Genomic DNA, 14,216 nt, shown 5'->3' with positions numbered 1-14,216 from the left:
GTATTATACCTTAGTTACGGGACTGCTCTTCTCTCAACCCGTGGGAGTTACATTCTTCCGATTCTACTCCCCTTCCCTCCAGGAGCGGGGGGAGGAGGAAGTGGGGGAGTGAGCGAGCGGCTGTGTGATTCTGAGTTACTGCATTACGTATGCGGGAACTCGGCACAGTATTTATGGCAAAATCTTTTGACTAACGAGTAAGTAAATACAATTACTCAATAATTAGCAGGGTAGAGACAAAAGGTGTCATTACAGTGTGCAATGGGACTTTTGCTTTTTCAAGGCACACCCTACTAAGCAGTACTTTGCAGTAGGAGAAAAAGGAAGGAAGCCAAACCTCATCATCTACGATTATCCTTCGCTGAGGCCCTACAGAATACTTCGAGGTAGTGTAAAAAGTTCTGTTTTTATTTTACACAAATGGGCCATTGTTTGTCGATCCCAGCAGATGGAGTAGTGAGTCACTGTAAGTTTGGAAGGAAATACAACCTTTTGGTCCTTCACAGCAAAATAGAAAACGCTGATTTCAAGCTTTTTCACTATTGCATGGGAGGAAACTTTTATTTAGTGGAAATAGCCAACTGAGAGCTATTACTTAGTGAAAAAAAAATTGCAGTGAACCTTGATCTCCTTCTAAGTAGATTTCCCTGTTGTTTTTCCCTCTTTTCCACGTGTGCATATTGGGGCTTGTGTGTTTCTTCAGATGGAACAGAGGAAGCCTATGTTTTTGGTGATTTCAAACATGATGGCACTTTGCTGGCCAGTGTTGGGAGCAGCCCTGACTACATGCTGACTATATGGGACTGGAAACAAGAAAAGATTGTGTTGAGGTCAAAAGCTTTTTCACAAGATGTTTACAAGGTCACATTTTCTGCTGATAATGAGGAACAACTGACTACATGTGGAGTAGGACACATCAGGTAGGTTTACTGATTAGGATTAATACATATCACCTCTGAAGTCATAAGAGGTACAAGATGACTAATAAGAATGTATCATTAGCAATCATGGACCAATGAGGAATGCTACCTGGCCATTACAGTTACAGAAATGAGAAAGTTCAAGTCCTTCAGCTAGTCAGCCAAGTCTTTTAACACCTTTGCTGTCCAAAAAGAATGATGCGTGATGTTGACTGAGGGTACCATTAGCTCCATTCTTGTAATTTCAACAATCACTGGAGAGAATTAATACAAGGTGTATTATATATATACATGTCTTTTAGCCGGTAACATAGCATATGCCGCCTGTGCCTTCTGGGCTTTCTACCTTTGATTTCTTGAACTCCTCTGCTGTTTGGGCACCCATTGGAACTGGTTGCCAAGTCATAGGTCAGAAACAATCTGATACCACCAAAAGCCTGCAAGAAAGCCTTACAAAAGATACGCTTCCATACACTCCCCTCTCTGTTCATGGATCCTTTTGTGATAAAAAATAAACCACAATTTTAATCAATTTGGGACAGAGATTAGTTCTGCGTTCTGTAATTATACAATGTTCAATGTTAACACAGCAGAGACTTAAGATATGACTTGGATGCTATTGTGATAGATTAAATATCTAAAATAGATTAAATTATACCTTTAAAATGATAGCACATCTAGCGTTTCTTTGAATTTTAACAGAGGAATCAGGTCAAAATCTGAGATTTGCTCTATAGTTTGGTTGCAAGGTGGGTCTGAAATAGGATACTATAGGAGTAGTATAGGGAAATGTTTGGGTAGTTATGAAGCTTGATCTCATTTTCAAAAGAAAATCCCAAGGTCCCTTGTGAAAAGAATAATAAATGAGCACAATAAACCTCTTACCTTGAAGGCATCATCCCTGGTAAAATTATTACAATGTCTGAGAGGGACTGAAGAGTGTGTTTAGGAGATCTTGTGTCAGAGAGGGATGTTTTTTCTATACTCAGGTTCTGGAAGATGGCTCTCACATTCACTGGTCTCAAGTTACAAGGAGCTTTGGGCAGGTTTGGAAAAACAGCAGTGTCTGACATTATAGGTTATGTGGAGCTGCCTGATGGGAAGGTAAATAAGAAAAAATTTAATTGATTTTGTGTTTCAGGTTTTGATATAAAGTCTACTGAGTAAGTTGGAGAGTTACTACTTGCTTCAAAGTGATTTGAGTTACACTCTCAATGCACTGCTCTGACAAGCTAATATTGACATTCATTTGCCAAAACCCTGGCTTGCTTTGTAATAACTGAAAAGTATGGTTAGTATCGTAATGCCCAGACAAAATATCTCTGGTTTAGAGCTGAGGGTCCTCTAATGGGGTAGTGAAAACATTAGTGTAAAGAAATACAAGGACTATTAGCCCTAATCTTCAACCATTTCAGTGCATGTAAATTATGTCACATTGCTATAAAGTTGAATCTTCTCATCCTTTACATCTTCTCTTGCAAATATCTGTACATTGCTATCAATTTAATGCTTTCATGGAAGGAAGCCACAAATGTTAACCAGATTTTTGCCAATATTTCTGCAAGGTAAAGTGCAGGTGTTCATGTGCTTATCTTCATTTGCATTGAAGGTTATCTCAGGGACTGAGTGGGGCAACTTGCTGCTTTGGGAAGGGGGCCTCATTAAAGTAGAGCTCTGTCGAGGTGAACAAAGGCCCTGTCACAGTGGCCCTGTCAGCCAGTTAATTCTGGAGGAAGGAGAACTTTTCACTGTTGGAAAAGATGGCTACATTCGGGTGAGTTTTTCTTCTGTTCTGCCTTTGGGTGTGCAAATTTGTGGTCAGCAGGTAAATGTTACATGTTTTCTTTACAAGGGCTTAGTTGTGGAGGCAATTTTGCTGCGTAGTTTCTTTCTGAGAATGAATTTGTAGAACAGAGTAAGATCACATCACCACAGTGTGTATGTTTGAATTGGAGAGTGTTCATGCAACGTTCTCTGTTTAATAGTAGTAAGTCACCTTTTACTCTAGTAAATCAAAATAGTTTTCAGTGATTCTCTAACAGCTTTGGTTTTCTGACAAAACCAAAGGTTTTCTGCATTCTGACATTTTTTTCATGTGTAGTTTTGGATAATCTTTATAATTTTCAGGCGTATTAACACATTTGGTATTATTTCAAAGGATAAACTACAGCAATATTTGAAATTAATTTTCTACATATTTGAAAGCTAGATTGTTAATATTAAAATGACATAGAAATTAACTAGCATCTCAGAGAGATATATATACTGAAAGAGAGGAATGATTAAAATAAAAAGCATCCTGAAGTTAAAATATAATTCTGTAAATTAAGGTCAAAAAGTTTTCCTTATACATGACACCTGATTCTGCTCTCATCTGTCAATTATCAAGAATTTTACAGTCTTGTTTGCTTTCTTTTTAAGGGAAGACATGATGTGTCTTCTGCTGATATGTGAAAAAACCTAGAAAATGAATGGGAAGCTGACTGTTATAGACAGTGGAGGGTTTCAAACACCCTGGAGTTTTTGTTGTTGTGTTTTATAAATTGATATTCATTCAATTAGGAAAATTCACTTGGTTATAAGGTTGCCAATTGATGTGTTGTCCTTATCCCACGGAGCAGAACATGAATGTGTTAGATTTCCCATTCTTTCTTCTGTGCTGCTTCAGTATGAGCAGTGCTGAGGGCAGGCAGATGCCATTTGTTCGCTGTAGTTCTGAGGCTGCCATGTATAGCTCTGCTAGTGCCAGGGCTGAATTTAAGCTACTGTTGTTTTAGAGTTGGACGGAGAACTTTTACAGGTACTTTGCATTGCACCCAAATGTATTAGATAGCAGTTGGTTGTCACTATTCTAGGTTACATTCAAAGCAGGGAGGCAGAGATGGCAGGTTTCATACTCTACCTGTAGAATCTACACTTGCCTGGTTTCTTATAATTTTGAATTTCCATATTAATTTTGTATGAAAACATAACAGGCCTTATAAAAACCCATTTGTTTTGTGGTTTTTTTATGCTTCCAATGCCATGAAGCTGTGGAACTTTGAGACAATAGATGCTGCTGATTCTGTGGATGATACAGGGTTACTGGAGGTGGAGCCTATGAATGAACTTCATGTTGGCAAGAATGTCAGCCTGAGTTTCATGTCAAAAATTCATGACTCTGGACAGGCCTTTTGGTATGCTCAGGTAAGATACATTATAGTACATACGTCTCTGTGGAGAAACATAGAACGAGGGAAGTGATGTTAAGTAACAGGGGGAGTCCATTAAAAATCACTGTGTTTCTCTTTGTTAGAATTCAATCTTCTTCTGAATATATGTATATCTGTATCTATATCATCTATATTTATGTATAAATATATATATTTTTTTTTTTTTCCTTGTTTCAAGTGCTTGCACAGGCTTCCTAGAGAGGTGGTTTATGTCCCATGCCTGTTAGTGTTTAAGAGGCATTTGGACAATGCCTTTAATAAAATGCTTTAACTTTTGGTCAGCCTTGAAGTGGTTAAGGAGTTGGACTAGGTGATCATTTGAGGTCCTTTTTAACTGAACTGTGGTATACTGTGCTATATTTTTAGTGTATAGTAACAAGTGAGACTCTGGCTTTCAAAGCCAGAACTACATAAGAATAGGAGGGCCACAAAATAATCAGAGGGCTGAAGCACCTCTCCTGTGAGGAAAGGCTGAGAGAGTTGGGGTTGTTCAGCCTGGAGAAGAGAAGGCTTCGGAGACACCTTATTGCAGCCTTTCAGTTCTTAAAAGGGGCCTATAAGAAAGATGGGGAGAGACTTTTTAGCAGGGCCTGTTGCGATAAGACAAGGGGTGATGGTTTTAAACTAAAAGAAGGGAGATTCAGGCTGGATGTGAGGAAAAAATTCTTTACAATGAGGGTGGTGAAACACTGTCACAGGTTGCCCAGAGAGGTGGTGGGTGCACCACTCCTGGAGACACTCAAGGCCAGGCTGGACGTGGTTCTGGGCAACCTGATCTAGTTGGAAATGCCCCTGCTCACTGCAGGGGGGTTGGACTAGATGATCTTTGGAGGTCCTTTCCAACCAAAACTATTCTATGATTCTATGATAATGTCAAAAGGTGTTGTCCAAGTTCTGTTATCCTGGACTGATGGATAGGACCAACGTCATCACATTCAGTCCTTTCAGTTTCACAATGATAATCATTAAGGATTTTTTAAGAAGTTGCTGTGGGCGGTTTTATTTCCAAATTGAGTTTGAAAATATCCAAGTTATGTGTTTTGGTTTTTCTTCTTCAGGATACCAATGGAGCAATCTGGAAGCTGGATTTGACTTTTTCAAATATGGTAAGCTTGGTGGTTGGTTTTTTTTCCTTTCTTTTGATTTCTTCAATTCCTTTGCAGTAACTTCCTGTAACTGTCTGGGTGCATCTGCAGTGAAGTTTGGGTTTTATGAAGCTGCACAGTTAAAAATGTTAGCATTGAAACAGATTTTTTTTTCCCCTTAAAAATGTATATTCATAATGTTATTTATGATAATGATTGTGCAGGATTATAAAAAAATAATTTGAGTTTTGATTCCTGAAACTTTGGCTGCCAAATTCAAGTTACCTCAAAGGAGTTTTATTCTCATAAACTGGTCATAAAAGTTGCATGGATGCAGGAAATGAGTTCAAAGAATATTTATATATCCTATCTAGATAGGTGTTTGAAACAATCCTTACTATTGTCTCTAAATGACATAAAGAACTAGGAAAACCAAGAAGATTAAATGCACTTCACATATTTATCCCACTGGTTATTAATGTTACTGCAGGAGATGTTTTTGATGAAGAAATAGATGACTCAGTTAAAACGGGGGCATTTAATTTTTGCACCTGAACATATTAAAGTAAATGGGAACAATCCCTTTGAGTGGAATAAAGTTCTGTGGCAACAGGTAAAATTATGTTCCAAGAATTTCATGATACATAAAAGATTTACAAAGCATACTATAAAAACTAATGTAAAAATTACATAGCAAAGCCTAGAATTCCTTGAGTGATGAAATTATTTCCCACACAGCTTGAGAGCATTTTTTTTATGTGTTCTGAGCAACAACTCTTTGTTAAAGATACTGATTCTAAGCCCGAAACCTCTTAATGAAAGGCATTCCCCTTTATTTTTGCATATAAAATGATGGCATTTTAAATTAACTTAATGTTCCTACACTAATTTTTCTCATAATCTTCTTATGAACATTTATTAAAAAAAAAAAGGCAAACAGGAATTGCATATAGGTACCTTATGCATGCCAAATTTTGTTCACACAAACAGCACCTGCCTAGATTTTCCAGGTTTGCTGCAGGCATACCTGCTAATACTGTAGCTGGTGATACCAGCTCCAGAACGTAACAGAATTTCTGTTCTTCTCATTTGCACTGCAGACCCAAGATCCAGAGTGCCTGTTTACCTTTCACTCTGGAAGGATTGAGGCCATGAGTGTCTCTCCCATCACATACCTTTTGGCCACCACTGCTCTTGACCGTAAGTGCACTATTCGTTTCCTCTCATGCCACTGTAATTATTGTTTTTGAAGAGCAATGATACTTGGTTTGGAACTATTCTGTTTTGAACTGAAGTTGTGTATTTGCTTTTGAAAAGTCACTTGGCAGAAAATTGTTATTCCTGGGGTCAGTTCTAGTTAAGACAAATCATTAATGTTTTGAAATAATTCATTAAGGCTGCTTCATTTTAAAAGCATGGCATTTAAACAAGAGAAGTTTTTGATGGGAAACTTTGTCAATTCTGTTTGTTCTGAGGGAGTGGCTTACAAGATGAGACATTTGGTTTGAATAACAGGACTTGTATTCAAGGCTCTGGATTGATAAGTGTTGGGATTTTTGTTTTGTAAGGAATGACATACATCTGTAGCATTGTGTAAGTCTGTGAATAGTAATATTTGTGGCTTTCTTAGAAAATGCAATAGCCAGCATGCTCTCAACAACAGCTAACGTACAGTTACAGACATTTATTTAACATATAAATATTGCACAGTAGCCCTTTCACAGGTAACTTTGTCATGCTTTGAAAGAACCATCGCTGGCCAGAACATTAACAATGTTATTTACACTTCTCAGAACATGCTACAAGGTCTTTAACTCAATTCTTGTCAGCAGTATCTTGTCATGTGTCTGTGTTGTGCAATGTCCATGCTCTTCTAGCTTGAAGACAAACTCCTATCTGTTGAGCAAATGACACTTGGGATATATGCCAGCTGGAATGGAATTTCGTGCAGATCAGTATGTGTGTCTACGAATCTGTTAATTTCACCTCTGGTGAAATTGGCCTTTCCTTGGACAATCTCCCATTTTCATCCATTTAAACATATTCCTCCCTGAGCAATCCCAGGTAGTAATGTATCATCCTTTCCTGTGTTGTCAGTACAGATTTTCCTTACAGTATGCTACAGTTCTGTGATTACTTGAAAATTACACATGGTGGTCAGCAAGGGACTTCTTATTACAACTCTTAGCCCTGATGACTCTTGGGAACATGTAAGTTAAAGGGTGAAGAAGCCTTATGTTTTATTCATGAGCACCATGCTAGCTCTGGCACTCTGTAACCATCAATCATGTCTTTCCAGGAGGGCATTTGATACTCAAAGAGAAAAATTAGTAACATTCTATCCAGCTTCGAATTCAAATGAATAGACATTTCTCCATAAATCTTAACATGTGACATTGCAAGAGTCTCCCTTCCACACAGGGTCGGTGCGTATCTATGATTTCATCAGCGACAGACAACTGAGTGAAATGAAGTTCAAACAAGGAGGAACAGCACTGACATGGGCACCTTGTGTTGTGAGTTTTTGCTAGTATGTTAACAAAAACCCATAGGGGCCTATGAGCCTGCCAGCAGCAAGAAAGTTGCTCACTACACAAGACCTTAAAGGAGTCATTGTTAGGCTGTGGTGGAATTTACTATAGTAGTATGTATATATATGCTTGTGGAATAGTATGAATGTATATAGTATGTGTACAGTTTAACTTTGTTGTGGATTATAGGGTATCCTATTTTGTGTTTTTCTCAGATTTTAAAATTAGATCTCAGTGTGCAGTCCCAGGAAATAGTTTATAGACTAACAGCTTCTATTTAACCCACTCAGAGTAACTGTCAGTTAACATCAGTTAGTAACACATTTTGAAATGACAGCCCAGACAATCCATAAACATTTGGAGATAAATCATAAAAAACTGTTGCCAGAACTGATCATTTGTGGAGTGTGGAGTCTATCACTTTTAGATATATTTGCTAATTTTAATTAAAGTGTGTCTAGTTATGTTCTTGAAGCAACATACAGAGTCTGGTCGGTTAATTATAAGCAAATTCATGGAGTAAGGTCCTTACTGGAGTTTCCAAAGTGAGGGTAACATTGAGACAGTGCTCTTAGAATTATAACTCTGGCCATACACACTTTCAGGGATGCTATGTATAGGTATATGTATAGGTGATGACCTATACATTCAAGAGGTAAGCTGACTGCCACAGTAAATTGTACAGCATTACAAAACTGACTCAATTCAGTTTTACAAAAGTTGGTACTAAACACAATCTGAAAAATCAGCCTATCTAGCTGCATTTAAGATCCCATTAGCTAGTTACACATAGGTTAAGGTACTCAAATGTATTTGAAAATCTGTGATATGAATCTAAGAAAATTTCATCCAACATAATTTGAAGCATCTGTACACCATAATATCTTCATAGGCAAGCTAACAACATATGGGTTAACTAAGTGGACAGTGACATGGATTTAAAACTGCCCAAATGGCTGGGCCTCAGGGGGTGATGACTCAGCAGAGTCCAGTTAGAGGCAAGTCTGTAGTGTTACACGCTAGGGCTGATGATGGGTGCCAATATTCTTCATTAATTACTTGGACAGTGGAACAGAGTGAACCCTCAGCAAGTTCACAGATGATACCAAACTGAGAGGGGCGGCTGGTACTCTAGAGGGTTGTGCTGGCATTCAAGAGGATCTGAACAGGGTGGAGAATTGGGCTGAGGAGAATCTCAGTAACTTCAATGAAGGAAAATGCAAAGTACTGCATTTGGATAGGAATAATCCCAGGCACCAAGTAGTGCCTGGAGGTCCACCAGCTGGAAACCAGTTCTGCAGAGAAGGATCCTGGGAGACACCAAGCTAACCACGAGCTAGCAATGCACCCAAACAAATGCAACAACATCCTGGGCTGCATTAGGAAGGGTGTTATCATCTAGTTGAGGGAGGTGATCCTTCCTCTTCACTCAGCACTGGGAAGGCAAATCTGAAGTGTTGCCTCCCTGGTAAAGAGACATGGAATTAATGGAGTCAAACGCAGAGCCATAAATTTGAGGTCCGTGAGTGACTCCTCTCAGCCATTTACTGAGCAATGCTATCGTGCACCTGTTTGTTACAGAGGCACTTTTAAAGGTAAGACATCACGGCCTGATCTCCCCACATAATGGGAAGACAGTTACCCCCAGCTCCTTTCTGAACAATAACCTTTTTTATACCTAAGATCACACTTTTGCCAATTGCTCACAGAGCTTAACCATTCACTCTCATCTCTTCACACAGAAATTCTCCTTCTGCTCTCATTTCTGGTGTACATTAATATTGATCTGTGCTATGTCTGGAGCTGGCTCAGCTTGTAAATCACTTGAAGACACTACCATGTATGGCTAATATCAGCTAAATTTGGAAGTCCAGCTGAAACACAGGCCTGTTTCAGCTAACTCTCTTCTCTCTCAATTCAAGCCTGTCTACACTGTCAGCAATTGGCTTACCTACAGGGCCTATAGTTAAAGACTCCATAGCCTCCTCTTTCCCTCTCAAGTAGCTGTCCCTGTTGACAACCGCATTTTACATAGGGTCAGCCAGACCCAAGTCTGTGTCCTCACCTCTTCAAAAATCATACCCACATTCAATGCCCAGTATTATATTCAGGGTAATACAATAATTCCTTTTTTGAGTTCCACATCTGGAGTACTGTGTCCAGTTCTGGACTCCTCAGTACAAGACAAGGAGCTACTGGAGACGGTCCAGCGGAGGACCACAAGGATGATCAGGGGTTTGGAGCATCTTTCTTATGAGGAGACATTGCAGGAGCTGGGCCTGTTTAGTCTCTAGAAGAGAAGACTGAGAAGGGATCTCATTAATGCATTTAAATATCTGAAAGGCTGTTGCCAGGAGGGTGGTGCCAGGCTCTTTTCAGTGGTGCCCAGTGACAGGATGAGGAGCAATCACCATGAACTAAAGCACAAGAAGTTTCATCTCAACACAAGGAAGAACTTCTTTACGTTGAGCGTGCCAGAGCACTGGAACAGGCTGCCCAGGGGGGTTGTGGAGTCTCCCTCCCTGGAGACATTCAAAACCCACCTGGACACATTGCTGTGTAACCTGCTCTAGGTTGCCCTGCCTTGGCAGGGGGGTTGGACTAGTTGATCTCCGGAGGTCCCTTCCAACCCTAATGATTCTGTGATTCTGTGATATATATATTTGTATATCAGTATGAATTACAGCCATGTCCTTGTTAACATTTCCAGTCTCGATGTTATGTTATCAGTAAAAAGTCAAAACTAACCCAAACCAAAAAATAACTCCCAGTCCTCCAACTCCATTTACAGTAGTATATTAGAAAAATAAACATTGCCCGTGTATGAGACATGTTTGTGCTTTAGCAACACTTCCATGTAAGATGAGTTACACGTTAACGCCAGAGCATGTGCCATACAGATTCTTATCCTAAGCTCTCAGATGTAGACTGATTGTTTTTCTTCATTCTTCCACTCAAAGGTAAATCCTAAAGGAAGTCTAATTATTGTGGGGTTTGAAGATGGTGTTGTCCGCATAATTGAAGTTTATGATCCCAAAGGACTGCCCGTTATTGCAGGAACAGGGAATGCAGAGTTAAATCTGAAAAAAGCTCTCAAACCTCATGCTGCTGCAGTTACAGCCATGGCATATGAACGAAATGGAGCTGTGCTTGCCACAGGGGTATGTATCACTTCTTTCGGTTATTTCTATTAAGCCACAAACATAGAGATTATTTAAAGAGATCAGGTAAAGTTTGTTTACTGACACCACCATTATACTTCTGTTACTACCGTTGACTGCTGCTTCTAGTTCTCTGCAGTGCTGGGGGAAGAGAAGGATCTGTTTGCTCTCACATTTGTTTTCCAAAGGAAAGCAACCGTGCAGTCCAGGCAATTAATTTTGTGAATTACTGGAAAGTTTAGTGTGAATTACTGGAAAGTTTACTGTGAATTCTGTAATCCCCTTTGAAAATGGATTTGATTCATTTTGGAATTAGTTTAGGAGTATCTTGGAATTAGTAAAAGCAAGTTGGTTGGTACACCACTTGACAGCAATCCAGCTGCTATTTAGCACTGCTTGGCCTTACAACGGGATCAACCAGCTGGTTTGTCAGCATGCCTGCTAGTCTTTGAGATGATTTCCAGTCAATGTGGTCTCTCTTTTTAAAATCTAGACTTTAGCCATGCTCAGTGCATTTGCAATTAACATGTTCCTTGAGCTGAATGAGCATGCATTTCACTTAATGCAGGATTTACACTGCTATGCATCATGTTGTGCACCAGTTCTGGATTCATTGTTACCTGGGGAAATCAGCCTGTGCTGTCTTACCTGAAAAAACAGTCCTGAGCTTGAGCTTTAAAGGAGCTCCTTGGACAAGGGACAGAAAGCACATGGCTGGGGATGCCAGGTGAGGCCCATGAGGGCAATTAATCATGGAATCATAGAACGGTTTGGGTTGGAAGGGTCCTTAAAGATCATCTAGTTCCAACCCCCTGCCATGGGCAGGGACACCTTCCACTAGATCAGGTTGCTCCAAACCCATCCAGCCTGGTCTTGAACACTGCCAGGGATGGGGCAGCAACAGCTTCTCCAGGCAATCTGTGCCAGTGTCTCACCGCCCTCATAGTGAAGAATTTTTTTCCTAATATCTCATCTAAATCTACCCTCTTTCAGTTTAAATCCATTCCCCCTTTTCCTGTCAAGGGGGATTTAAGGGCTATGGGTACATTCGGAGCCCTGGAGCAAGGTGGGCAGGATTTTTAGTTCCTCCCTGTAATTATTATAGAAATTATTATAGAAATTTTAAGTTCCAAGGCATTTGTAAGTATCCCTGTTGAGCTACAAAACATTGGAAGTATGTGTTTATGTCATAAAGTGCTTGCAGTCTTTTGAATTTTTAGTCAAGCTTTGACTCAGTCATAATTGGGGTTTTTTTGATTTTTTTTTCCCCCCCCTCAGAGTAAAGACAAAACTGTTTTCTTTTTTGCTGTTGAAGATGAATACGAGCCAATTGGATTCATCTGTGTCCCTGGGCCTGTGCAGGCATTACAGTGGTCTCCACCTTCTCATGTGAGTAATGCATGTTTGTTTTCTTTCCTTCCCTACTGTATTAAAACATCATTTTGAAAAGAACTTCGAATAAAAATAGATGAAGACCCTAGCCATGTTCTCTACAGACAATGCAAAAGATGTTTTGCTATCTTTGTTCTTCATGCTGCTTCAGTTCTGAGTAGCTGTATCTCTGCTTCAGTCACTTTGGATTTGTTTTGGAGTTTGGATAATAAACAGCAGAAACATATGCAAACCATAACATTTTGCTCAGCTTTTTGAGTTCCTGCCTTAAAGGAACAAGCTTGTGCCTTAGCTTTTGAAAGGTCTTCGTCTTCTTTGACCGAAGTGTTCTTCGAGCTTTACTGCCTGTGCCTCTGGCCCATATTAAAACAGGCCTTTGCAAAGCTTTTGGACCACATCGAGAAAGCTTTTGGATGCTTTTTGGAATTCACACTCTGTCTTTGAAGTGTGTCAGTGACATACTCAAGTAGATTCTTGTTAGTATTTTAAAAGTTTTATAAGATTAGAGTAACATCTGAAATTTTGGTTGATCCAGTATTCTTATTTTGAGGGGAGATTGTTCATCATGTTTAGATGCTGACAAAATGGCGAGCAAGATACAGTATACAGGTGCACAGTGGCAAAGTGTAGCTGTGGTTCCTCATTCATGGGAACTGATAAAAACTTAGCAAAAGAACTCCTGCTGGTATGAGCTCTATCTTACTGCAGGAATGATAGATCTTGGTCTGACAGTTGTATTTTGAGTCCTTTCCTTGAGAACAAGGTACTTCTAACTAGAAAAAGCACCCATCGTGTCTTTGGTATGTTAGATTCTGCCTGAGTAATTTTGTCTACCAGTATCTGGTCTCCACTGCTAAATGTGAACACTTACTAAACATAGTACAAGCATCTTAGTGTTACACTACTTTTTTTTTGCTCTTTAAAAAAAGCACCTTGGTGATTAAATACTAGCCATTTAATGAGTGCATTTGTAAGGCTGAGATTTGATAGACACAAGACCTATGTAATTCCTAGTTAAGGTTTCCATAGCAGCTCGTAATTGTCCCCCTTTTCACATTTTTAGTGATAGATCAGATAAATTAAGCCTCTCTTATTCTCCAGATAGCTTATGAAAATTGAAACTACAGACTTGCTTTTTAAAGTCTCAAAATGCTAAATAATTATTATCCTCTCCTCACATATACTTCATAACTTTGCATTTTAAAGGCCCTGCAGGTACCAGCAAAACCAAACAAACTCAAAGCTAAATAGCCTTAGCAAGATTTTGAGCCCAGTCTTGAAGATATAAAGGTTTTAATACTAAAGAAACATATGAACTTCCAAACAATTATCAGCCCAAAACCTCAGTTCCTAACTTGAGTCAGGTTACATCTTTAATGTAACCAAACTCCCAAAATATCATCGTGCTGCTTCCAAGCTAGGCAGTGTCAGAACGGTAGCTGTTTTGTACATGGCAAGGACTTCTTCAATTCCTTACCTTTGCCTAGAACACATAGCATAAAAGCAGCTCACTGATTTCTAATGTCCATGTAAAAGTGTCCATTAAAATAAGAGCACAGTTAAAGTTAATGCCTCCTGGCTGGAGCTTGGCTTTGTACCTCTGTATCTTCTGGCTAACTTTTTCTCATTTCTCTTAACTGCATGTGTACATCTGCCCTGTACTTGTGTTTTTGTGCAGGTGCAGAGCACACTGCTCATCCTTTGTGAGAATGGCTTTGTTCTTCAGGTTCCTGTCCCTGTCCCTAAGGAACAGAATACAGCATCCACCTATCAACTAAAGAACCTGCCGATGCAGTACTTCCATTTTTATAGTATTAAATCCCGTATCAAGGTAAAGAAATCTCCTGTGGTGAAATTTCATGTTCTTCATTGTGCCAGAAGACAAAACTATGCAGAAGGGTTTTTAGTCTCTGTA

At 39.4% G+C, this 14,216-nt stretch overlaps 1 protein-coding gene across 1 annotated transcript in view; it reads left to right on the top strand.

The window, feature by feature from the left end:
* Positions 1 to 14,216, top strand: part of CFAP44 (cilia and flagella associated protein 44) — a 42,738-nt gene that overhangs the window by 6,790 nt on the left and 21,732 nt on the right. Inside the window, exons 5-15 of the mRNA XM_030477390.1 lie at positions 284 to 386; positions 704 to 920; positions 1,910 to 2,024; positions 2,530 to 2,694; positions 3,951 to 4,106; positions 5,191 to 5,238; positions 6,318 to 6,417; positions 7,639 to 7,733; positions 10,709 to 10,909; positions 12,188 to 12,298; positions 13,980 to 14,132. Coding sequence (XP_030333250.1) covers positions 284 to 386; positions 704 to 920; positions 1,910 to 2,024; positions 2,530 to 2,694; positions 3,951 to 4,106; positions 5,191 to 5,238; positions 6,318 to 6,417; positions 7,639 to 7,733; positions 10,709 to 10,909; positions 12,188 to 12,298; positions 13,980 to 14,132 — 1,464 coding nt within the window. The remainder of the gene's footprint in view (positions 1 to 283; positions 387 to 703; positions 921 to 1,909; positions 2,025 to 2,529; positions 2,695 to 3,950; positions 4,107 to 5,190; positions 5,239 to 6,317; positions 6,418 to 7,638; positions 7,734 to 10,708; positions 10,910 to 12,187; positions 12,299 to 13,979; positions 14,133 to 14,216) is intronic.

The sequence above is a fragment of the Strigops habroptila genome, chromosome 2, assembly GCF_004027225.2.
Source record: "Strigops habroptila isolate Jane chromosome 2, bStrHab1.2.pri, whole genome shotgun sequence".
Classification (NCBI taxonomy): domain Eukaryota; kingdom Metazoa; phylum Chordata; class Aves; order Psittaciformes; family Psittacidae; genus Strigops; species Strigops habroptila.
Note: the sequence above shows the minus strand (reverse complement) of the source record. Positions and strands in the feature narration are given on the sequence as shown.